We start from the raw sequence: 26,721 nt of genomic DNA on the forward strand, positions 1-26,721 counted from the left end.
ACAGGAAACTGTTCCCTGTCCCCCAACTTTGCAATTGTTTTGGATTCCTTTTAATTCTAAAAGACAAGGTCTCACCTGCTCAGAAATTCACTCCCTGCCCTCCCTCTCATGAAAACATTACCTACCACATGCAGCTACTGCAACTGAAAACCAAACCCAACATCTGCAGCACGTTTCAATATAAAATATTTGCAGATGCTAAATCTTTATGCCAAAATAACTTAACAGATTGAAGATGCATTGATTACAGATGCTCATACTTTAACACAAATACATAAAGCAAAAGTGGTTTTTATTTGCAAAAAAACCCAAAGTATTATCAAGCCAAACTTCTTAATAGTGCTAAACTTGCTTAAGTGGTTGAAATGTTGCATTTTCCAAGTACATAAAAGAAGTACTTTTTAACTCTGTGCTTTAACTAATTTGTCTAAGCTAAGCCAGGAAAGTTACAGAACTGCAAGAAAGCTTTTTCAGAAAAACCATAAGAAAAAAGTGATTCACTGCTGAAAAAGGCACATTACAAAAGTGACACCCTTTGCACAAAATCCCTCTATTAAGTGGGAGTATATATGTCAACACAGGGCAGAGGGAGAGGAGAGTTCCACAAAATATTCAATGCTTTATCTACAAAAGTACAGGGAGAGAAACAGATGAGTCTTTCAAGTGAATAAGTAATGCTCTAAATCTTGTTGCTGAAAAAGCAGAATCAGATGACAGAGAATACATCACATTTCAAAATGATCAGCACAAACCCCAAGCAATTACCAGCTGGCAAGTAAAGGAATATAAGGGTTTTTTTGATATCCATGGAAAAGAATTCTTTTCATCTGGCATTGAACAGAGTATATAATAAATAGACTTTGTGCATAAAGAAAAATGGATACAAAAGGAATAGGAGAAACAAGCCATTTATAAAAATATGTAAAATATTAACACAGTTGAACACTGAAGGGTTGGCGACAAGCAACAACAAGTTGTGAAAAGTATCACTGATTCCTGGTGGTGTGTTTGTCACCAGAAAGGCTGCTTGGACTAAAACTTAACCTGCTAAGGAAGGTTTCCTGTCCTTGCTCCAGTCTGCCTCCATCTTACTTCTTCCAGAACTGAACAGGTATAACTGTCCCCCACCTAAACCAGCATCGGTTCAACATCTGTTTTAAAATGCATCCTAAAAACTACTGAGTCTGACAGAAATAAATAGGAAGAGACTATTCCTATATCTCTCCTGGCACACCAAAATGGTAACCTCTGGGAGGAGAACAGGGCAATCAATGAAAAGCAGGTGGGGATGACAAGACCTTAACTGGAATCAGATGCAGCTGGAAAAGTGCACCTGACTGTGTTCCAAGAGCAGCCCTTCAGGAGGCACCAGGAACATCTCCCTGACCTACAGGGAAGGCAGGTGTGACATTAATCAGTATTTACATGCACCCTGCAAGCACAGCCAAAAGTTGTAACACAGTGATTTCTTCTGCAAATATTTCTCTTCCCACAACTCAGCTTCTCAGGTTGGGAGAGGTGAAGTGCCAACCATTTTGCTCCTAAAGTTTTATAAAAATTAGCTAATTGACTCCAGTCTCTTCTAACAGAGGAAGGATCCAAACTAATTGTGATTCTTTCTAACATAAAACAAATATTCAAAGAAATAAACTCAGTATTTTACATACATACAGCTTAACCTACAGCTGTGGTTTTGTGGGTTTCTATAATTCTTTTTCACACCAAGTGCACTGATAGGTATCATATTCACATGTGGTCAATCACAAAATGAAAACCCAAGGAAAAACACTTGTGAAAAACACAATGTACAGACACTATTGCTCATTTTCACCTATTATGAAGAATAATAGAAACAACAGGCTCCCAAGATTTCAGAGAAGTTTTACATTTCAAAGCCTTTTTCTTTTTTTCTTTTTTTTTTTTTTTCCAAATTTCCTGTGGATTATGTTACTAATTGGGAATATGTGGGAAATATTTCCCACATTTATGTTTATAAAAATTCCAGTGATAATTAGCAGCAATCCTAACACACGTGGAAAACATTAAAATCATTGAAAATTATAAATAGTGTTGACTTTATGCAACAAAATGCAGACATTAAATATATAAAAAGGTACATTGGGTCAGTCCAAAGATCCATAGATCCATAATGACCCCTCTGCTCTGACAGTAACAAGTATTAGAAGTCTACAGGAAAAGCTTAAAAAACATAAGCAAATAATGATAGTTTACTCAGTAGATGTATTAGACATTTGTCAACATGAGATTCTGAGGTTTTAGAGGCTGCATCTGTATTTGGAAGTCACCAGCAACTGTCTTCTCCCAGAATTTGTTAAACTGGTTTATAAAACTGCTTGAATTCTTGTATCCACAAAATCCTGTGGCAAGCAGTCCCCCAAAACCAATAACACACTCATCAGGAATTGTATGTTCTAGTTCATTTCAAACCATCATGTTGATTTAATTAAATACTCTTGGTTGTTAAATTAGAACAAACAGACATTTCTTATTTATCTATTCCTCTCATCCACAATTTAACAGGCCACTGTTATTCCCTATCCACTCACCTCCAGCTTTCTCTCTTCCAAGCCTAAGAGTGTTAAATTGCTCCTTATACTGAAGAAGTTCCCTACCTCACATTATTGCTCTTAATTCCACTATGGAGAACTATCAGCAAAGGTAGTGTTTGAAAAGAGGTTGTGCCCTCATTTGTACCATGGCACAGTGATGATTTTACTTGTGTTTGCTTCACTCAGTTCCTAATTCCCAAAATTGATTTTGATTATTTTTTTTTAAATGCTGCTGTGAATGGAGCTGACGCTTCCAGAAAATACCATGAACTTCAAGAAGTCATTCCTGTGTGCTGGTCCTGTGTTCAGAACCCATCAATCACACCCTTCAGTTTGAAGCTGTTCTCCCTCACCCACACATACATTGCATTTGATCAATTCTCTGTCATTTAATTGTACAGTCACTCAATACTCTGATTTTTTTGCCAACCTGCACTGTAAGCTCTGTTTCTCAGGTCCTTTAAAACACAGTGTCTGCCCCAGAGTTCCCTGTCCAACTCCAGTTTTGCCTCTACCCCCCTTTATCCTTCAGCCAGGGAATCTGTGTAAGGACCTTCTTTATCAGCCCATTTAAAGAGCCTTTGGTGAAGCACCTTGTGGAGAATCTGAATGAGTTACAGCAGCCAGATCTCCCTGTTCCTTACACTCACTAATTCCTGTAAAGACTCCACAAGGTCATGGTGCATGACTTCTCCTTGCAATGGGTATTTTGACTTTTCCCCCACTGTACTACCCAAATCCAGGTATCCATTAATTCTGCCCCAATGGAGTTTGTGTTAATTGGCCAATACAGATTTAGACATTGATCTGACAATTTTCTTAGTCCTATCACAGCAGGCACTCACACATACATGGAACTAGGGCAGTTTAATAAGAGCAACATCTGCCAAAGTTTATTATTCTCACATATGGTAAAATCTGGCTGTGTTCTTCTTCCAGTGCAGAGTACAGACTGACTAAAACAAACAACTACATTAATATCTATTGTTTCTTTTGCAGCTAAGAACACTATGAAACTGGACAATTAGTTAATGCATCTGTTAATGCATCTGTTTCAAAAATTTCAGCTTTTTAACACATCAGTAAATAGCAAAACTCTGCAAATGCATCTTGGCACCCTCTCCCATTGTGTGCAAATACAGAGAATCTTGCTCAAGCCAGTGCCTTCTCCCTTAGGTAACTCGTTCTACTTCACTTGTCTCCCAGATTCCCCCCATACTCAACCAAACTGCTGGAAAAAAAACCCACCTTCTGTACATAAGCTAACAACTGTATAAAACAGTCTCTTAAAATTCTTCTATTTTTATAATTTTCTATCCAAAATTACATGTATTTCTATATTTACCATTCTTTTTCTCCTTGCTCTATCAGTAAATCTATCTCAGAAACCCTGCCACAAGTCTCCTAATTCTTCATGACATTTTTCCTGAATTTAAATTCATCATTCAAAACTTTCTCCACACCTGCCAAGGTCACAGTTCCTCCTTAATGCATCTTCTAAACAGGCAAGTGCTGTCAGTTTTACTGACAGCAGAAAGCAGCTCAATAACTTGAGCTTTTGCCATCTATTATGGGGCATCTAAGATGTCACCTGGCTGAATTAAATCTTGCTTAATTGCAATGTTTGTGTCTACCCAGCAAGATGTTAAAATGGAAAATTAAAACTGAATTACTTAACATGTCTGCAATAAAATCTAATTTTCCATAACCTGTATCCACCTGCTTAGCTCTGCAAGGGGGAAAGAAATAAAGTTTACAGATAACAACATCCCCACCAGCTGCACTGTCATTTAACACCCATAATCAATAAAAACAAGAGAACCTTCAATGCCAACTGCTTCATATCTCACAAGGAGTAAATCATTTCCATCAGTTCCATCATTATAATTTGATTCTCTGAAAAATGAAATTTTGAGACTGATGCAGCATTTTGCATTAATCAAAACAGTGTATTTTGCTTTAAAAAAAGGCAACAACCAGTTGCTAGAGATGCAAAAACTAGGCCCAGATTACACTACATGCCAACAAAAACAAGTCTTCCTTAACTTGCTAGTCCTTTTAACTTATGGCCATAGCATGGAGATATAACTCCTATTTGTAATCAACAAGAAAAATAATTATTGGTGCATCGGCCTAAGAGGAGACTTTTCCCCTGCTTCTGGTCTGTATCACTCTCAGTTCCCAAGCCTCTTTCCACCTCTCCTTATCTCACTCTTCATTTTCCCACTGTCAAAGCCTGTTTTTCCAGGAAGGAAAGTTATGGTAAAGATGAGGAATATTGTTCAGCACCTCTTTGCCCTTTGGCACTGCTATCAAACACTGGGATTCTATCTGCCACATTAGCAGAGATCTTACAAAGAACACATTCCTTTTTGTATAATGTACATGGTGGTCACTCAAACAATAACCAGTAACAGATGTCTGAAGTGAGGAGAATGGACTATTTAAGTAGAACTTTATAAATTCTGATGATACTTTCCCAGATTTGAAACCTTGACACTTCATTTATAACTATCAGTATGGCCATATACTTTCTTCTGTGTGTTTATTTCTAGTTCCAACTCGGTGAGGATACTTTGTCCATCATGCTTTGAGTTTCTCTGTGACCTTGCAGATAATCTTACCCTCAACTTGCCTTCATTTAATAGTGTAAAGATAAAAATGAAAAAGCCTCTGCAAAGAATTCAGTATCCAAATAAGGAATTCTGACAGGGCTATGAACTTACACGAAATTACTGGTCACACTCAGTACCCTGCATTGACCATCTGGGAAAGTTTTTCTTTCAAAGGAAACACAAAAGTATGAAAGAAATGTAACCTGCCAGAGCCCATTGAAGTTTTAATGTTACAAGATTCGTATTTAGGTCTGCTTTCCAAGGGTTTTTAAAAAGCACTCTCACTTCATATGCATGGGAAATTAAATAATAACTGCTTTAAATATCCTTACAGTTCAATATTACAAGAAAGTGTTGGAATTTTAGAAGAAAAGGAATCCAGAGCTGAAAACCATATCTGCCAATAGCACCTTTACTCACACAGAAAGCAGAACTAAAAATCAATTTTGCATAATACAGAAGCAGTTTTTTAAGACTACGGTCTTTACAATGCTGCATTATGTTTAATTACCTTGTTTTCACAATCCCTTTTAAAACAGGAAAGATTCCTGGATGTATTTCTGGTTACAGTTGCTTAAGAAAAAATTGTATTTTTAAAATGTCCATCTCAGCTGCAGAAATTAAGGGTATCACCAATAGGAGTAGCAATGGAAAAGAACATATTTTAAAAGACGAGGTCAAATTCGGAGCAGATAAACAGATCTATGAACCATCCTTCCAACAGACAGATCATATTGCAGGGCAGAAAGTCTCTTTTCTCCCAGTTACAATACTCACCTGTGCCCAAACTACTGGAAATCCACAGAGTTCAAAAAGACAAGTTGACAAGACAGAAAGGTCCCTTTGTACACAGCAAGAACATTTCTGATAGAACCCAAGCAATGTCTACTAGAAGTCACAAATCTTACACTGAAATACATGATAACAGATGCTACTGATATAATGTGATTTCACTGGTCAAAAACCCAACACTGTCATACAATTAAGTGTGAAAATCACAGGAACAAAACCAAAGGATGAACCCTCACATGCTGCGAGAATCACCTGCCAAAGACAGGACTGTGCCAACTAAGGAACTTCAACAATACCTGCAGAGCTGGAACAGCTGTGGCTGAGTTTTCACTTCCTACAAGTCTGCATCTTTATCAAGAGCCACACAGGAAGGACTCCACTCTATAAATTAAGTTAAAAACTACTTTTTCCTCCATGGATTTCAACAGGAAAAAAAACAACACATCTACTTTACAGATTGAGAGGCAATTGCCCTTTTACAGACTGAGAGGGAATTATGCTTTGGAAAGCAACAGCTCATTTTTTAATTAAAAAAATTGATAGCATGATAGCTGCACAACTGTCTGCTAAAAGGAACAGAGATGGCAGCACATGACAGATCACAGCTCCTGGACATCAGGAACCACAGCGACAGGAACGAGTGAAGTCCTTTTTATCTGATTCACATGAGCAAGAAAACAAACCAACTTGGTTTTAACACATCCAAGAACACTGTTAAGCTTCATTATATTTACCCATGGCCAAGTATTTGTATCTTTATATTATATTTTGCTTGAATTTAGTAACAAAGTTCCACTCAGAGTTTTTTAAAAAGAGAGAAAACAAGCATTTCCATATAACAAATACAGCAAAAATATATGTTATTCATCAACTACTAACACCTATTGTGTTGCTAAGGGACACAGATAAATGAAGAGGAAATATTTCCTTACTTGCCTGATATGAAGAATGAACTCATGATCTACTGAAAAGTAATTAACATCAAAGAGAGCACTGGAGATCAGGGTGTGTAAACATTTTAATTCATTAATATTAATTACTGTAACATGATAAGAGTATTTGATGCTCCAAATCTTGCTGGCTTTAAAGTCTTTCAATATGGCCTCCAACCTCCCTTCATTAGGTTTTCAAAGAAACACCAAAAAAAAAATAAACTTACAAAAAAATCTTTGATTTTTATCAACCAAGTATTTCTGAAAAAATCAGGTGTTTACAAGCCATTATGAGAAATACACCCTCTTCATATAAAATATTTTATCTAACTGTATAAAAATGCACAGAGTGAAGCAGTGACATAACAAAACACAAACCACAAAATACTACAGAAAGACTCCAGAAAAGGTCCCGGACACCACACACGCTCCTGGAAACCGCAGGAACATTTGGGAAGTTAAACAGTTTCTGAACACGACCTTGGTAAGGGCAGGTGGAAAACTGATTAAGGAAAATCTCCCATATGGTGACACGCTGACTCCCACAGGGAAATCAGCTGGATGGGAAGCACCACAGACATCTGCCCCCACTGAATCAATACAATTAACCTGCAGTAAACCATCAGCCTTTCTTTGGATTAGCACTGGGAAGGATAAAACATTTTGTGTCTCTGCGTCACCTCAGGGGCTGCAGGTTCTCCTCCCAGGGTGCAAAGGGGAACACAAAACATAAAGCAGACAATTGTGCTCATCATCCCGCAAAATTTATGCTTCCCAGCATCTGGATATTCCTAATCACTTCCCTATTTCAAGCTGCCAAAAACACTTAATCTTGCCACTCAAGATTTCCCATCAGTTTGAATATAATTTACTGCTCCTAATCCTCATCTCATTATCAAGCCATCGGTAATTCCTGTTTAGTCCTGCTGCTCCACACCTTGGGAAAAGAGAGGGTAAGCAGGACACTATTGTCCTGTTCCTACCCTTCTCTCCACATCACCTCTTAGTTCAGCTCTCAGCTTGACACCACCTGCACACCCCTGCTCCAGCACTGACATCCAACAGGAATTTTCTCCTCATTCCTGCTCCACTGCTCTCCTACCAGTCTCCATTCCTTGCCCAAATTACCAAATCCCTGGAGCCCTTCTGACACCAGCCACCCCCAGTCCCTGCCCCATAAATAACAGGGACCTTCAGCAGTTTCTGGTTTGTTTGCTTTTTGTTGTTGTTGGGGTTTTTTGTTCAAGTCATCACATCCTTTCTTTTCTTTACTTTCAGATTGGACGGGCTCCCTCTTCCCCCCTCTCACCTCCAGTGCAGCAGGGGCCACTCAGTTCACTGGAGATTCCCTCTCAGTAGAGGGTTTTCCCAACTAAAAATTGAATCTACTGAATAAATGTAAACTGTTTTTCCCAGATGTGTACAACTTAGTGGGGAGATTTCTGAGCCAAGGGCAAAGGGCTCATCACAAAACTCAAATTACAATTACTGCTGCTTCTTAAAGCCTGGGATTTGTTACCATTCAAAAGACTTGGATACGTACCTGGTAGGTATGTCCAAAATAAAACCTTTGCAGGGAAAAAAACCTAGTAAAAAATTCTGTTCCAATTATTGTATTAAACCAATTCTTCACACAAAATTCACAATAAAAGTTCAATGTTTAAAATCTTCGAAAACAAAACTAGTATCGAGAACTTAGTTTTAACTAACTGATAAAGACCACTTGCTGCCTCACTTAAATTTATATTTATTGTTTTTCCATCCAAGGAAATGAAGCTGGGCCAGACAGCAGAGCAGGAATGATGAAATACATCCATTCTCTTTGTTCATATGCTTTTTGGGAGAACAGTGTGTTTGGGTTTTACTGGACAAAAGATTCATTCAAATTTCAGAAAAACATCTGATTTGAGTGGTGTTCAGTAATGGCAACAGAATTTAAGCAGCAAAAAGCATTCAAGTCTTAAAAACTAACAGACAGTGATCTCCAAACTGAAAGCTTTCCTAATCTCCCATACTGACAGTGACACATTTATTAAACACTTTATAATAGTGAATTTAAAAATGCAAGTTTGCCTTTTAAAAGTTTTATTCTGTCAGCTACTTCTAAGACTGAACTTCCCCCCAGTAATTCACCTCATCCATATTGCAATATCTGCATTTTGGAATTTTTAAAGGGTCAGCCTTATGGATTGGTGTGTCATTATTTTTATGTCTTAAAGAAAATACTCATTAAAAAACCAGCAACTTCTGAGTTGTACAAAATTATAAGAAAAGTTCAGGTGAAATATTTTAACCTAGTGCCCCTGAGATAATGGAATTAATTAATGGCAACCTTCTCAGGAGCAGTGGCAAGTTTTAGTGATTTCACAGCCTGCTTTTAACTAAAGAAAAAATCCTTACCAGAGTTCTGCAGATTTGTCTAATAAGTTTGGGATTTTTGAGGGTTTTTTGATACCTGTAAAACCTCAAAAATACCCTGAAACTAAATTCATAAATATATTATAAAGACTTTGATAACAGAGATATAAGAAACCCAAATACTTATTATTTGAACAGATCTGATGTCCATTAAAATGCTTCTGTGCCATCTTACTCTTATTAGCTATAACCAAATGAGAACTTGCAATCCTCACAACTCTTTGTGCTGGAAATTAAGTGGGGCTTAGATAATATCGCACATGACCACAGCACTTGCAGTTCCTGATGGTAATAAGAATGCTGAAAACATGCATTGATTACACAAAAATAAACAAAACAAAGATTCCCAGCTCTGTTGAGGCCATGCCAGGTCTCAAGATAACTCAAGAAAGGGATGCATGTTCCTGTCTCTAGAGCTAAATTCATGTGCACCAGCAGTTATAGAAGGTTATTTAATGTATTGTACCTGTGCCTCCTAATATCAAACAGGTATAAGAACAATGTTTATGAAAGTTATTGCTCCATGGCCCTTTGAAGAGCCCAAAGCCAGCTGGGGGGAAAAAAAAAAATCCTTTGTTTTACTAAAACCACAGTGATGATGCAAAATAAGTCTTTGATCTATTATATATTTGAAAGCACTAAGCTAAATGCAGACAGTAATTGCTGACAAATCCCAGTAGTAAACAAACCAGTCTCACATTTTACATATTATCAAGAGGCTACAGAATTAATGGTTACAGCCAAAGAAATGTTGACACAGTTGCAGATTGAGCCTTAACATGCTGATCATGTTAAAATACTGCACAAGAAATATTTTTCCACTTTGTAAAAAGCCAGACTGTTTACATGTGTAAGTGGCTGGAGATCTTGTTGTCTGTGTGTGGTCTTAACATTTCAGTATCATAACCATGAATATAAAGACAAGCAGCATGAAATAACCTATTATACTTACAATCAATGCCAGACTGCAAATATTAGAAGCATTGAGATTTAAGGTTCTGAAAATGAGCATTACAACATATTATACCTACGTCTTTGCTTCCTTTTCTAAAAGTAATTAATAAATGAATTGAAACAAAGCTTTTCTAAAAGTAAACAGAGGATTTGCGTTGCAGAAAAGTTAATTTTTCTTCCCTTTACATTGTTTAGAAAGGAGAAAAAAAAATCAATAAATTAAAAATAACAAACATTGTCATCGCTAAAAGCCAAGACATTCTGAAACTATGGTAATTTTGCTTGTATTCTTTAATCACACCAAGGTATTAAATTTCTTTAATTTTGATACAAGTGTAACTATTATATCACAGCTCTAGTACATAAATGTCTTAAATCTCTAACTTGCTAGTTCTTAGCTAATTTTTGCTGCAAATTGATGTTGCTAATCTACTTAGAAACCACTGGGAAAATCTCCTGTAACTACTTTTTTTTTTTCTTTTTTTTAAGAGAAAACAAAGCCTTACTCCTCTCATGCTTTACCAAGGAGAGAGCACTGTGAAATCATTGGGGAAAAGAAGATTGCAGATATTTGTAACAGAGAGAGATCAATTAGTAGCTTTAGCACTCACACACAGCTAAAGATTGCCATAGGTAAAGTATATCAAGCTGGCTCATATGGCTTCCCATTCTCTGTCTAGCAATCAAACATGGAATTTTAAAAGGCAAGTGTGCAGCATAAATAAAAATATTTTCCTCAATTGCTTAATTTAAGAACTGTCAGTATTTTCACACTAATTGAGACTTCCTGCCACAGCCAGCAATAAAAAGCAGAGGCCACCACCCTTTCAGCATCTATCTGAGAACCTCACTACCCATGGCTTAAATTCCTGAGATTTCAGTGAAAAAAAAAGACAAATGGAAAGTACAAGGTTGTTATCAAGGTGCAGAAAGGTTAGAGACAGATTCCTGGTCCTATTTGCCTTCCCCCCATTGTTAATTTGCACATGTGAGAAGGTGAAGGGGGAAGGAGAAACTGCCTATTAAGTTTTCCACATGCTTATATCCTATTGATATTTTTAATGTGTGCACAGAAAGCAAAGTCCTCAAAAGAGTTTCTTCTCTAAAATTACAGGATTAAAATTAGAAGGGAAAAATTAAGGAACATAATGGATGAACAGAATTAACACTGTGGGACCATTCTAATTCCACTTGGGACACACTTGCCTCATGAGGCTGCATTTCTGTTCCATAGGCATTTAGGAAAAATAAACATGTCACCCAAAGTCTTTAAAAGTACACTTCCCAAATTAGAGAAATGACCAAGGAGCCAATCGAAAAGAAATCTGTATGAAGGGTAATTCACTACAAAAACAAACAGTAAATGACCCTTGAAAGGGGTCCTTCTGAGTTTCCTGGAGGAAGCAGAAAGGCTCTGTAACCAGGCAGAACTTCAGTGCACTAACACCACTTTCCACATCTCTTCCTTGGAAGAGGGGGCTCTTTATCTGAAGTGTCCCAGAGAGGCACATCCCAAGCAGCCTCACTGGATATCCATGGCTCTACCAGGCTATTTGAGCCTGGGTTTTTTCAGCTAAATAAAGCATTATGCTATGCATTTCTTCTGTGGGGAATTATTTGTAAACATTCAGCTTTTGCTCTAGTCCAGAAACATTAAGGGATTGGTTGAAGACAGCTGCAAACAACAAAGAAAGGCTGAGAATTTATTTTGTACAATGGCAGACTGCAAAACCTTCCTGTGGAAGTCACAGAGGGAAACTCCAGAGTGCACAAATATTCAGTGCCAGGTTGCCTTTCTCTTTAGGTAGCAGCATAATCATTCCAATCCCATCACCTGTTCTTGTGCAATCTGTTCCTCAGAAAATAAATGGTACATTTTTGCATTTTCATCCTTGTAATCTGCATTTAGCTGCAATTAAAAAAGTTAAACACATTCCCCCTGCTATTCTATAACAGTTATACAAGTAAGAGCTTATGCCAAAGTGGCTCCCACCCCAATAGGACACTGACCCTCCTCAGCCTGTTCCACAACCCTGCCACTTGTTACTTTACTCCTTTTCCTATTTCTGTCTGATTTGTAAGGTCTATACAGCTGCTGTAAACACGAACCTAAAAGCAAAGGAGATCTTTGCTGCTGAGAATGAGCTCCCACAGAAAGGAATTTTCATAGTGTTTTCACTTTGTGGAAAAGCCTGGAATCTTCACCCTAAATACATGGGAACCTCCATCATGCAGCTCACAAGAAAACTGCGAAACCTTGCTGGATTTTACCACACTAGTAATGTAATGGATAACACAGCATTTAAACTATATTTTAACAGATTTGGACTAATGTCTCACTGCTTTGATATCTAAACATGTAGCATACTGACATTTTTGAGAAGATCCAAAGCACTACTGAAAACACAAGGAAACTAATCTAAACATCTTGAGGGTCACTGAACTGACTTGCAGATGGTCAAATGTAGGATTTCAAACACCAAGCACCAACATGACGACAGCCAGCAGCAACAGGGATGATTTTGATTTGGGCATTACTACAGAGTAGATGCTCATGGGGAATGAGCTTCCCTTTTCAAGCACCATTATGTTGCCTATTCTGAAACTGTCATTTGTGTCAACCCAAAGTCACCAGGATCTCTGCAGATAAAATCCTAGAAGTGTTTTCTCCTTCTCAACTAGTTTTGAATTTGTGGTCCACGGTGAAGATCAAACTTTCTCTTATGTTTTGAGAATCTGTGCTCACCAGTGCTATTCATAACACTTTGTAACAAATGGCCTGGCCTACTTACAAATCTGGAAATTGTATTTTGCCACCTGAATTTTCTCTGCCTGGAGTGTGAATGCTGCCTCATAATGGTACTTGAATAATTTACCTCACCTTGCAAGCTTTAAGTGATTTTCTAGGTGTACAGCTTGAAATACTATGAGATCCCTTGATGCTTGCAAAAGATTCAAAGAGGCAGGTTCTAAATATCTGAGTATCATTTCACTTCTGAAATTCCAGTATTTGTATTGTATTCTTCATCACTGGGTTTTTCCTTCCTAAAATTTGTATCGTAGTTCAAATAGGAATTTACAAAATCAGGTTAAATCCCAGCAGTTCCTGCTCAGTAATGTAGGCCTCTCCAAAATAGCAACAACAAATGAACCATCTCTAATAGCCCTACAGAAAATGGCTTCAAATTAGCAAAGAGTTTTCTGAACTATGTAGAATATGCTGAGCATCTGTAATTAAATCTCTTTCCAGTTCATAATCAGCAAGTACCCCAGTTGTACCCTCCAAATATTCCACAAATCAAAATTCCTGCAATTATCAGGGTGAAGGGATATAGACAAAGACACATTTTCCTTAACACTTTTCTGTCTTTTGAGGTCATCTCTAGACACCACTTTGTTTTCACCACACAATAAAAGCGAAATTAAATATTCTATTCAATTTACTGAAACATGCATAAATTGACAAACATTTAAAACTAATGACAAGTTCTATCAATTTGCTGAAGAAATCTATAAACCAATGTTGGTCTTTTATTCCATCCATGGCAGCCAACAATTATTTAATCACCACTCACTGCTACTCAGCTATTTAATGTTGTACTACAGACACTCAGTGCTCACTGGTAGGGATGAGAATATGTTGTTGTTTGATTGCTTTTTTAAATTATGGGTTTCATTTTCAACTTTTGATGTGTCAGGCTTACTCCTATCATCCAAGCTGTTTGTACATTCCCTGAGCCATGGACTGTGACTGTGTCAGTTTAACACCCAGCCAAATGAGAACCAGAGACTTGCAGACAATGCCACAAAGGGAAAAACTCTAAGTTTGTTTTCCACTGCTGAACTGGAAAACTTACCTTATTATGGCAGGAGAACACACTCTGTTAGAGCTACTTAAATTACTCTCCTTCTTATTTTTTTTGCTATAGGAATGTAAAAAGAAAAGAGGGACAGTTATATTCTACATGACCCTACCAACTGTCAAATCCTAGGATCTTGGCATTGAACAGATCCTCTTTAAGGGCCCAAGACTCAGCTCTTTCCCACCTCTTTAGTTCAGCAAATATTTTCTGTTCAGAGCTATATGTTGCTTTTCTATCAGCCTTTATCTGTATGATACAAAGCAGGATAAACCACAACCATGTATATTTGGTCCATTATGAGTGTTATGAAATCACTGGTATATTCACAAGGAACAAAGACAACCCTCTGAGTTTAAAACAGGAGAATATTGGCTTGAGCTTGAAAGGTTGCATTCAACTATATCTTACATAAACTATTATTTCACCAGCTGAGTGGTGCCAGATATGCCAGGCACCTTACTAGTTCCTGGAAACTAAGCAGGACCTTGCAAAGAGGACCTTGCACATGAGACAGAGCTTAGTTTAGCTTAGTTATTGCACAACCTTTTGGAGTAAAATGAGGATAGAATTGTTGAAGTAACTTTACAAACCTCAGTCATCAATGATACAAAAATGCTGAGAAAACGTTCTGTGGCTATGACACATTTTCTTGTGTGGAAACCACTGTGTCATTCTTCCTTATCTCTGTTCTTTTCCTCGCTCTCCCTCGAGACTCACAACTGACAACTGTCCAACCAGCTTTGATGCAACCCTTTTACAGTGATTCCCCACTCGAATGCTGTTTCATACGCACACAGAAGGTACACAGAGCAAGGAATAAAATCTGTTTTGCTGAAGCTTGGAGATTGAGGATCTGTCTGTAAAACACACCAGCACCAGAAACAGCAAAGAACCCTCAGTGAAGCTACAAACCCAAGAAAGATGAAACTTGCCCTTAAGGCTTCACAAATGGGCTGTACTTCCCTAGCAAAGTGTTAACAGGCACAGGAAAAGATCACCTTGAAACACTCAAATCACTGATGTGAAGACTTTGGTTCAACAACATCTGCACATGATCAAGACCACAAACTATTCTTTTCCCACTTTCCCAAGTGAAACACTCCTACAAACACTGTTTTGTTGCAAGAAGGGAGAGTTGTCTCCTGTGCAGGCCTCATTCAAAGTTCTCTTTTGTCACTGAAGATACAAGCCACAATATGGATTGAAGAGGTGTTTCAAAGGATTTTCAAACATTATTACTTAATTTCGTTATTAAATCTGCAACACTTTGCCTTTTCATTACGACACTGCTTGTGGTAATAAAAACAGTGGAGAGATTTTCAGGGAAAAAAACACCACCACACAAACAAGCCATGACTTTTCCATATGTAATTTGTTGACAAAGTTTGGATGACTGATATTACAACATTTAGGAACCCTGTCTTGTTTCTACCTTTTTTTCCTTAATATCTGAAGTTAATTTTCAACTCTGATGACATTATTATTTTTCAAACTGGACAAGTCCCAGTTTTTGGCACAGAACAAATACATAATGTTCATTTCAGTTTAAAATGAGTCAGTTAGAAAATAAACGGAAAAAAAACAAATAGAAGTGAAGATATAATTTAAAAAAAATTGTAGGATTCTGCATGCTAAATTTTAAAGCATGAATTTTACTTAGTCAACACCTGTTTAAAAAGAAAGTAGTACTTTTTATATTTCTCACTATCCATTCTAAAAAAAGTTTCAATCATTCACAATTTAAATCCCTTAATATGTTGCCTTTCTTAAGCACTGTGACTTAAAAATATTTCCAGTGAAAAGAGGGAAATTAGTGCAAGACAAAAATCACCAGGCAAACTGCTGATCGTTCAAGAGTGAATGGACCATCTTGCACTACCTTACATTCAATTACTTGCTGAGAACCTTTTTCTTCTTTATAACATAAAAACATACACATCTAAAGTCTAATGCAATGTTTTTTCATAGTTCTTTTTTCCATCTTTAATCCATCTTTTCACAGTCTCTGGATAATCACAAGTAAGCAGTACATGGGATTTAATTTTACTCTTCTCATACTGGAATTACAATTGATTTATATTTTATTATTTGGCTGTATCACTTGTCCATATTTTTCCAAACTAACTTCTTTAAACATTATAGACAAACATAATACATTAAAAACATAGATAAACTGATCTAAGGATAAATTAGTATGTCCTTAGTTAAGCTACAGTGCTACCAATATACTCCTACAGGCTCTGATCCAAAGCCCATTGACATCAGTGAGGTTTGAGTCAGATCCACTGTAAAAAGAACTTCAATCAGTAGTGGTAAATGAAATCTAAAGTATATAATTTGATTAGAAATCACTCCAAGTAACACTGTGAAGAAAGTTAGTGACTCCTTCACAGCTCATACAGATTTTAGTTCCTTAAACTATTATTTTAAAAAGTCTGGAATTCACAGTTTTTGCCAACCACACTGTCACAGCTTAATTGAGCAGCTGTCAACTGTTAGAAAATAACTGCATCATCATCTCTTTTAGAAGAACTAGTGTGGGAAGTGAAACACTTCCATGGGAGCTAAACTTTCTGGAGTCATGGTAATGAATGTGTTTTCATCAGGTGACCATGAGTCATCATTTTATCAGCAGTTTAGAGGGTTTTCACAATAGCTGAGCGTCATCGGGGCTCGCGCTCAGCACTGACTGCAGCACAAGAAGTAAACATTATTTTCTGCCATGTCCTGTGGTACCATTTCTTGAAGGAAAAGTTTGGCCACTGACTCAAGAAAAATACTGCGAAGTCATGGTTGAATAAGTGCTGCAGGGAACACAAAGTGTCCCGAAACTGGAACACACAATGTCCAGAAACAAAGCTTTTATTTGAGAATTGAAACTAAGTGATAATTTTGCTTTTAAAAACAGATGCCTTTTAAGGAAGTTGTGAACTACACGGATGAAACATCAGGAAAGAATAAAAATGTGTTGTCAGTCATTCTTCTCCCTTTTACTCCATAATCCTGTCAGAACACAGTCATACATCAAATACTCAGATAACTTCCACATATTAGAATCCACCTACATTGCCCAAAGTGGGGAGAGGCCACATAAAACAATGCCCAAAAAAATTTATATTAAATTTTCATGATCATAACATCAAGAGCAAAAACTGCATCATTAAACTGTCCCAGGTACTACACAAAATGTGGACTCCTTTACCTCCCAGCTTACTAACCTCCTTCTGAACCCACTGGAAAGAATTGAAGAATTTCACCTACAGCACAAGCTGAAGCCTCTCCCAGGACCTAAAGACACTTGGTGACCCCACACAGTATCTTTGCTAAGCCCTGATGTTTTGCTGGACTCAAGAGAGATTCAAGTCTCCTTCTAAGTTTCCCATCCCTTCCTGCTCCAGGGCTGGACTGTGGGGTCAAGCAGGCTGTACCACCAAGATCTCTGTGCAGCACAACAGCAGAGGTGTAAACTCTGGTAAGTGCTGGGCAGAAATTAGGCACATGGCAAATAGCATGGAAATAATTACATTTCAAAAAATAGTATTACTTAGTATGGTGTGTATTTAGAATCCCATATCACTGCCACAATAGTGTAGTGCTCAGAATTAGCGAAAACCTAATTTTCAGGCACAAGTGGTCCTTTCAAAACTAATCAGATTTGAATTACCAAAAAAAGTAATGCAAGTTGAACCATCCTTTTATTCCTTATTTGAAGTGATCCCCATGAAAGCAGTGTTTTCACTATTGATGTTTATCCCTCTGGCTTCCTACTCCTTTCTCCTTCAGCTAACACTTTAATCTCTCAACTCTTCATCCACTCATCATTTCCCTAGGCTTGAAAATTAATCCTCTGAGGTCAGTGAGGAAACTTCCATTGACTCCAGGAGATTTAGAATTAGATTGTACACTTAATTTTCCTCCCTCCTCTACTTCCCAACTTCCTCTTTTCTTTCTTCTGGAACTTATTTACTCATCACTTTAGCCATTCCATATCTGGTCCCATGAAATTGGGAATTAAGTGGAGCATTAAGAAAGAGAACTAAATAGATGTCCCTCCATCCATTATTATTGTTTGTACTTCCTATTTTAAATCATATCCCTCCCTGCCTCTTTTTCATCATCTCCCTTAAGACTTTTAAGCCCTTTTAGATAATTATTATACTTTATGCATTCACACAGAAACAAACCTGACAGCTGAGTGAAGTGTGAGATGTTCCTTGATAGTATCAATTCCAACCACCCAACCACTCCTATTCTGAGCAATGCTGCTTTAGGGAAACCCCTGCTCTAGAAAAATCATTATTTAATGGTTAATATGGCTATTTATTCATTTTTAAAGACACACAGCACATATAAAATTCAGTAACCTTTAATCAGTTTGGAGAACCGGTACCTTAGTTTTAAAATTTAAAATATTTCTACAAATTTTATCTAATCACAGAAACCTAATCTTAGCTTGTTTCCTTTGAAATATTTGTCAGTACTCCAACCAGACGAATTTCACATACAAATGTCTTGGTTTTGAATGGGGAAAAGAAATGAACATCAGAAAACATTGTATTTATTAGTTAATTTAAGTAAGTACTCTCAAAGAAACCCAAAACCTTATCTAGCTAAAACCAGAAATCAGAATGCTAACAAGTTCCCAGCTCTGTATGTAGAACAAGCAGCTGTGCTATCAGTCTAATAACAGAGCAGCCACAACACACAAAAAATTATCTTAAATACAAACACCATTCCTTATTCTCCACCTGAGAGCACTGCAGTCATGTGTCCATGGACTTAATCTAAGCAGTAAACATATCTATTGTCCCTCATCACTCATTATATGGGATCAGAGATAAATAACAAAATCAGGTAAGAAAACCTACTCATCTCCCTAGTTTCTTACTCTCCAAACAACTCCCAAGAAGAAGCAAACACATCACTTTCTTACAAAAATATTTGTTGTGTTTAATAGCAAATATTTACAGAAATATTGATCAGTTGAATCAATGGACACACTTCACAGAAATGAGAAATTTAACCTGTCAAGCCTAGACATCACCCAAGAATCATCCAGACAGGCAGAGCTGATCACGCTGTCACAGTATTACATTTCTACCATTAGCTAAAAAAAGAAAGCACTTGAAATATCAAAATAAACTTCAAAATAAACTTCTCATTTTCTCATTCCAGACCCAAGACCATCTACAGGTCTGTGAAAAGGCCCTAAAATGACCTGGACAGCACTGAATCCATACTGGAGCGTTGTCTGATGGGACAGTTCCTTCTTCCTAATGTTAGGGCCTATAATCAGTGTTCTTGCTACACACACTTCCTTTCATGGAGCACTTCTAACATATCCAAAGACAGATGTTAAGATGCCTTTGGTTATAAGTCAGTATCTTAACAATTACATTAAGATAAATCAACATAAAATAAAGAACATGACACACACACACACAGAGGCAAAATGAAGGGGAAAAGTGATCCCATTACACTCCCACTGTCATTTTGCTGTCCAGTCATCTCATCTGTGTTCCCAATATAAAACAGAAAACTGTGCTTGCTGTTTCAAATGAACTTGCCATTTAAAGCAAGCAAGAAGTTTGAAGGAGAAAGGATCAAAAAAGTTACGTATATATGTCCAGCATGCAATAATTTAGATTGATAACGAGGAGCAACACTGCTGAAAAATCAATTGCAGAGTGAGCTGGATGACCAGAGAGAACACTGAAACTATAATTAGCTTATCTATGTGCTTGCAAGAGCCTACAAATCTGAGACAGAACAGAGCTCCACATTTCTCAAAGTAGGAAACAGTAGAATAAAAAAAGCTTCCCTTTGAGCTGAGTTATTAAAATGTAGTAACAACTTAAAGTCTTCTGTGTTTGGCAAATGAACAAATTGCAGAAAACAGTAAATGAAATTTTTCTATTGCAGCCATAAAAATTACTATATTTAGTTCTGCAGCTTGGCATGAATAAAGTCAATTTACACAATTCTGGAAGAGCAACTCTTTCTACTTTGTCCAAAGGTTTAAACAGGGCCCTAGTGATATTATTTTTGAAATCCATATAGGGTTCATGATTTTGCTTTAAGCCTAACCAATTAAAGTTAAGATTTATTTCCCAGAACAGCAGTAAAATATTTTAGCAACACAAAAAGAAAGCTTAATTAAATTCATATGTTGGGGGTATTTTACCACGCAATGCTTTATATATGTATCAATATTTCCTAAAATTGACAATTGCTGATCAAATTAATTTGCATAAAATATTACCTACTGCAAATCACAACACTGCAGAATGCAGCCACTTGGAAGGTGAAGAAAGTGTGTTTAGGACCTAACTGTAGTTTTTGTACTAAGGTTTAAAGGTATTTTACTGCATCAATTAGTTTATTTCAATCCCTCTTAATTGCCCATAAAGCCAAGCTTAGATCGCCTCTCAAAAACAGGCCAACTGCTCCCTCTACTGGTAATAAGGGGCCATCACACCGGGGTACGGAGATTCCCAGATAAAATTGGTAACAACTCATTAAACACATTAGAGGGGTTTCCCACTTAATTACTTGCCAGTCAGCTAAGACCTGAAAGATTGATAAGTTGTAATTTTCGCTTTCTTACCAAAAAGATTAACATACACACATTTACAGATTCTAAAAACTTAAAAGATACAGACTGTAGAAAATGAGGCGAGGTGTGTGTGAGACATAGAATCCAGAATGGTTTGGGTTGGAAGAGACCTTATTCCAACCCCTGTACCATGGGCAGGGACACCTCCCACTAGATCAGGTTGCTCAGAGCCCCATCCAACCTGGCCTTGAACACTTCCAGGGATGGGGCAGCCACAGCTTCTCTGGGCAACCTGTGCCAGTGACTCACCACCCTCACAGAGAAGAATTTCTTCCTGATACCTAATCCAAACCTGCTCTCAGTTTGAAGCCATTCTCCCTTGTCCTGTCACTCCAGGCCCTTGTAAATAGTTCCTCTCCATCTTTTTTGTTGGCCCCCTTCAGGTAATGGAAGGCAGTAATTAGGTGACCCCAAAGCCTTCTCTTTTCCAGGCTGAACAATCCCAGTCCTCTCAGCCTTTCCTCATAGGAGAGGTGCTCCATCCCTGTATCATCTTCATGGCCCTCCTGTAGACTCACCTCTAACAGGTCTGTCCTGAACATTTTCAGACTCAGTAAAATGATCCTATCAATTTCAAACACATAAAATTAAGAATATTTTCTGTACTCCCACTGCAGAGAAGGGTGAGAATTTTTTGGGTTTTAATGGAGGATCTTCTACACATGGATATTCCTCATAAAACTTATGTGAAAGTTGGACAGTCTTAAAAAAGAGAATATTCACATTAAATACAAATCCAGTGAATGTAAAGAAGCAAAACCTGACACACAAAATCCCTGCTCTAACAAGTAGAATGTTACACACCTGTGTACAAAGTGAATGTCAATCAGGTCAAGGCGAAGCTAATTTTCAACATTTGCTGAAAAATGCAAAAACTTACCCTTATTTCTCAAATACCACCAGAAAGCAAAAGTTGTGTCTCATTGGCAGTCTCAAAAGCTGTGTCTGTGGTGCTGCTTACCCACAAACACCTGCTCAGTGAGCACTGCCCATTGCTCAGGCAGGCAGGGATGTTGAAACGCTGGGTGATTGAAAAGTAACATGTCTGTGCTCATTAATGAACTTGTAATGATGCAGGTCAGCAACAAAGTATCTTAATGCTTTTTACCCAGTGAGGACATTTCAACTCACACCACTTGTTTTCTTGGGCATTTACATTCATTTTGATGACATCAAGGGTTCTCAGCTGAGAAAAGCAAATCCCCTCAGCCTGCAGCTCCTGTTGTTCCCCCACCAGTGGTCTACAGACTCAGAGTATCAGCTAAAATGTGCTCTAAATCAAAGATATTTCTCCTAACTCCTCTATCAGCTCAGCAGCACTGAATAACATAGACATGATACTGTCAATGAAAGGTTTACCATCCTGTTAAGCAGTAAAATCTCACTAAATGACAGTAGTTTTCCTTGGAAAAGAACACGCAGCACACAAAAAATTAAGCGCTTGGTCTGCGTGTTGAACAGGTTGGTTACCCACAAAACCAAGCTTCAACAGCTTCCACACCCTCATCACTCAGCAAGGATTTTGTAGCTGCCCTCCAAAAAACCCCAAGCTTATCCACAAAGGAAAAAGCCTCTTCTGTTCAGAAAATTCCTTGAAAAAACATTTCCAAGAGAATAATATATTGTGCTAATCCCAATTAGTGTTATTTATTGATAAACTGATACAGTTACAGGAGAGGAATTATGAAGTGCTATGTTTATAACAGAATGTTTTGAAAAGCATTAGGCTTCAGATACGTAATCAAGAGTCTGGGACTGTTTGCAAAATAAACTTCAATGGCATTTTACTGGATGTGAAACAACTAATCCCTGAAAATGGGAAAAGAGGCAAAAAAAAGAGGCAAATAAAGTGTCAAGCATGATAAATAGTTTCAGAACATTGCTACACCTTAAAACCAGGAACTTAGATTACCTGGGAAGTACACAAAAAACAACACTACAGTAAGAAAAGAATTTTATTTCAGGTAGCAAGTACTGTTTCACTGAAAATTCACGCAGTTTCTAATTTTAACCACACAACTAATCACTTTTGGTTACATGATTTTAATCTTCAGCTGACCTCAGACACACTCTGCCATGACACAGAAATGATTCAAACTTTGCTTCCAGAGAGAAAAGGTGATACAGAGCACGTTACTATGACCAGAAGCCTGAAGGATGCATCTCTTCATCATTAACTTTTAAAATCAACATATATATTCTAAGGAATATTACAGATTTTTTTTTTAAAGCTATGACATTCTACTTACCTTAATGACAAATTTGTTGGATGCCATGATAGGTCAAAGTAAGCTGGTCCTATAAAAATATCAATTAACAGTGATCAGCACTGGAGAAACACTCAGATCTCTACACCAATCAAGAAGGATTTTTACATCTATTACTCATTTTTTTCAGCACTGCTGTTCTTCAAACCCTACTCTTTGCTTTAAGAAATCCAAGGAAAATTCGTATTTAAAGGAGAATTACTTAGCTACCTGTGTTGATTTCTTTTAGTGAACTTCATAACTGTTCGGGCACTTCACATCTACCATATGAAATACAAAGTTAGAACTCTTAAGTAACAAACTACGGCTTTTGGCGCACAGAAGATGCATACATATATATATATATAATTATATAAACACATACACATGTATACTTAAAATTTTAGACTACAACACACTTAAAGCAACATAACCTGAGCCTTATTGTGGTTGCACAAAAGTAAAGTGAACTTCAGAGATCCTCTTCTCTTGCTTATCCCAAATATGAACTAGGTTGCTTAATTTGGGACCCTGAGTGAAGTGCATTCAGCTGCACAGCCCCTGACCCTGCCTCAGACCATTCCAAGGAACTCAGGAAGCATTAATTCATGCTGGAAATTAAACACACCCTCCCTTGGGCTCAAGAAGAAACGTTCAATTAATTGCCAAGATTTTTTTCCAAACTGACAACAATTAATGTCAAAGCACTGAAGCTACTTGGGAAGCTCATCATCCTCCACACAAACAGGAGCTAAACATTCACTTGTCAAAAGTAGAAAATTAGGTTAAACTCATGAAAGTCTTTCCAGCCAACCACACAGAGTTGGGATTCAGAAGACACGCAGTGGGTCCTAAGATACCAAATTAATACCTACAAAAAACTAGGAATAAAAAAAATAAAATACATTCCATCTTCACACAGGACAGGAAGAGAGGGAACAGACAAAGAAGAGACTTGGACTGGGCAGAAGTCAGGTGAAATGGGGTCTCAGTGTGATGGCAGGAGACAGAGCACCCAAACAACACAGTTCAAGCTTCCAAATCAAAACAGAAAACCAGTGTCAGGAGCTTCTGCCTGCAATAGATGAACTGCAACAGAAACCACACGGAGAATAGAGCTGCCTTTTATGTCCTAAAGTTTCCTAAAGCATTAGTCTCTTAAGATGGACAAATCTGGTCAATTTTGTACGAGAGGTGTAGGAAAATACTAAAAACTGAGGAAGACCTACACATTTGTCACTGCATACTTCAAGTTATTGGTAAGTACTGAGACAGAGCTGTCAAAATTTCAGGACAAAAGGCAGGTTGGGGATATGTGTCTCTATCAGGCACTACAACTTAAATGTTTCAAAATGCAGTCATTATGCCTATTTAGCTTCAAATAAGTGCAAAACAAGACAAACACCCACTTTACAGCTACACAACATAGCACAGGTAATCTTGATCTTAAGATTCAATAGTAACCATGTTGAACTCAATAAACACAGGGCTTCCATTCCAAATATTCAAATGCTGAGACCGAAGATTTCAAAATAACTATGAGAAAATGTGAAAGTAATGAGGGCACAATTCCATGTACTGGCTGAAGGAAAACTCCCAATTACTTACATGATTTTTTTTCTAAATATCATATTAATATCCAAGCAGTAAGATATAAAATCAGTAAAAGGATGGCAAACAGTGAGAAGTAAAGTGGCCATTACAGTAACCAGGTTAAAATGAGTTTGAACTGAGAACCACTCTCCAAGTAACTACTGAAAATAACCTTTAATATAGTTAATAAAATGTTTCAGCTCTGTCCTGAAAAAAAGGTCAAAATTAGAGCTTTTATCAGCTGTACAGTAATAGTAAGCAGAAAGATGCATAAAATAAATTAAATTTTAAAATAACAGAAAAAAACCATTGGAATACCATCATGGCTTGTGCCACACCACTATCATTCTCTCTTGCACAAAACAGCCCTGGAAGCTTTCCAATCTTATCAGAGTAAACCCTGACACCTTTACTGATTTTGAGAAGCACAATGCAAGGGACAGTGCTCTGCACCACCTGAGACACCGTATTTCAGTTCAGCCAGGCAGTAAGTGCCACTCTATAGAAGTAAACATAGAAGAGAAACTATAAGAAGAATCCCAGCAGGAGATGGAACTCAGAAATCACTGAAAGAGCAGCTGCCAGAACTAGTTCAGAAGAGATGCTGAAGGGAAATGGCAGCCACCAAGTGAAAACCATCTGAGCTTCTCAGCTCCTTATAACATTGCTCCTGAAGAACAATATTTGGACTGGTAACGTCTTCTCATTAATTTTTACAGGAGGAATAATACAAAGAAGAGTTGCAACAAAACGTGCCAGAGCATCACCTCTTTGTCCAAATGCTCATGTTCTCCTTGAGAGCAAACAAAGCACATGAGCGAATCAGCTGAACTGACCCTGCCAGCACCTTTTTGTAACCATTTGCCTTCCAGAACAATATTGTTACAACAATCCTGCTACTACTGTTGTGAGAGGAACTGCCCACAGGCTGAAATCCCCTCCAAATCTAATTTACAAAATAATAGAAGAAAAACATTAAAAGGAAAAAGATGGCAAAAAAAAAAGGTAACTTTGGTTCAATTTGCTCTTCCTGGAGTTTGCCAGCTATCCCGTTCTTTGCACTGACCATATAGATAAAGGAAAGGAAATACAGCAGACAGAATAAATGTAAGCAAATCCTCAGAAAACAAGAAAGAACACACCTCATGTGTGAGCCATCAGGAAGGTCACTGGAGTGACACAGGTGAAAAAGGACCCAATACTGAGACATCACAAAATGGGCCAAAGCATCCAGCAACTGTACAAGAAAAAGCCAACTAGCCCCAAAACACTTTGCCATTTTCTGTGTTGAAAAAAAACCCCACCAAAATCACAGATATTATTACACTTGCTACTGTTTGGCAACAAGACTGTTTCTCATGGAATAACGTTTCTGTTGCAAACCTCTAAAGGAAACTCTAAATAAGGAAACGTAAAGATAAAATAAGGCAGAAAAACTCCTCTCAGAAACTGTATCTATTAAAAAAATATTTTTAAGTCTTGATGTGGTGTTTGTAAAAAAAAAAACTTTGAACGTGAAAGTTTTCATAGACAGTGTGTACAAGAAAACATGATTCAGAGTTAAACACGTAGGTTGCCTGTGGCTAGAGTGAGACACACTGAAAAAATAATGTGGCACGATATCTTTCTTTTCTAAATTTGATGCCAAGGGGAATGTAGACACTCAGGAGAAGGCAGTGCCTCATGGCCTCCCACAGAGTGAGTGGAAGTGTTCTCTGCCAGCTGAGGAACAGCATCTTACCCTAGAAAAGAAGCAGCTTCCCGTGGCGAGGGAATTTGGAACTCAAAGGGAACGAGGAACTGAAAACTCGTACCAGATGCTTGAAGATACAGCAGCAAACTATTCACACACTGCCCATCTCTGGGTGCCTTTGCCTCGAGTGGGGCGAGGTGGACACCTGAAAAAACAGCACAAACAAACACATAAATGCTGAATAAGGAAGTCTGTGACACAATTTGATATTAACTATTTCTGTAGTTCGTTTTTGTAGTTCAAGATGAACTATCACAAAGGAGTTTCCTGAACTTTTCCTTAGTCCATAGGTATTGTAGTCAAACACTGTCCAGCACTCATCAGTTTTAGGAGCAGATCAGAAGCTTAGGATGAGCAGTGCAATACTCA

The 26,721-nt window shown here is 37.5% G+C and overlaps 1 protein-coding gene across 1 annotated transcript in view; it reads right to left on the minus strand.

Moving 5' to 3' along the window:
- SLX4IP (SLX4 interacting protein) overlaps positions 1-26,492 on the minus strand; it is a 68,895-nt gene extending 42,403 nt beyond the window's left edge. The window contains 2 exon segments of the mRNA XM_018077557.2: positions 23,010-23,058; positions 26,414-26,492. Coding sequence (XP_017933046.1) covers positions 23,010-23,036 — 27 coding nt within the window. The 5' untranslated portion in view covers positions 23,037-23,058; positions 26,414-26,492.
- Between the last annotated feature and the right edge of the window lie 229 nt (positions 26,493-26,721).

This window comes from Manacus vitellinus, unplaced genomic scaffold, assembly GCF_001715985.3.
Source record: "Manacus vitellinus isolate BGI_N305 unplaced genomic scaffold, ASM171598v3 scaffold_38_pilon, whole genome shotgun sequence".
Taxonomy (NCBI): domain Eukaryota; kingdom Metazoa; phylum Chordata; class Aves; order Passeriformes; family Pipridae; genus Manacus; species Manacus vitellinus.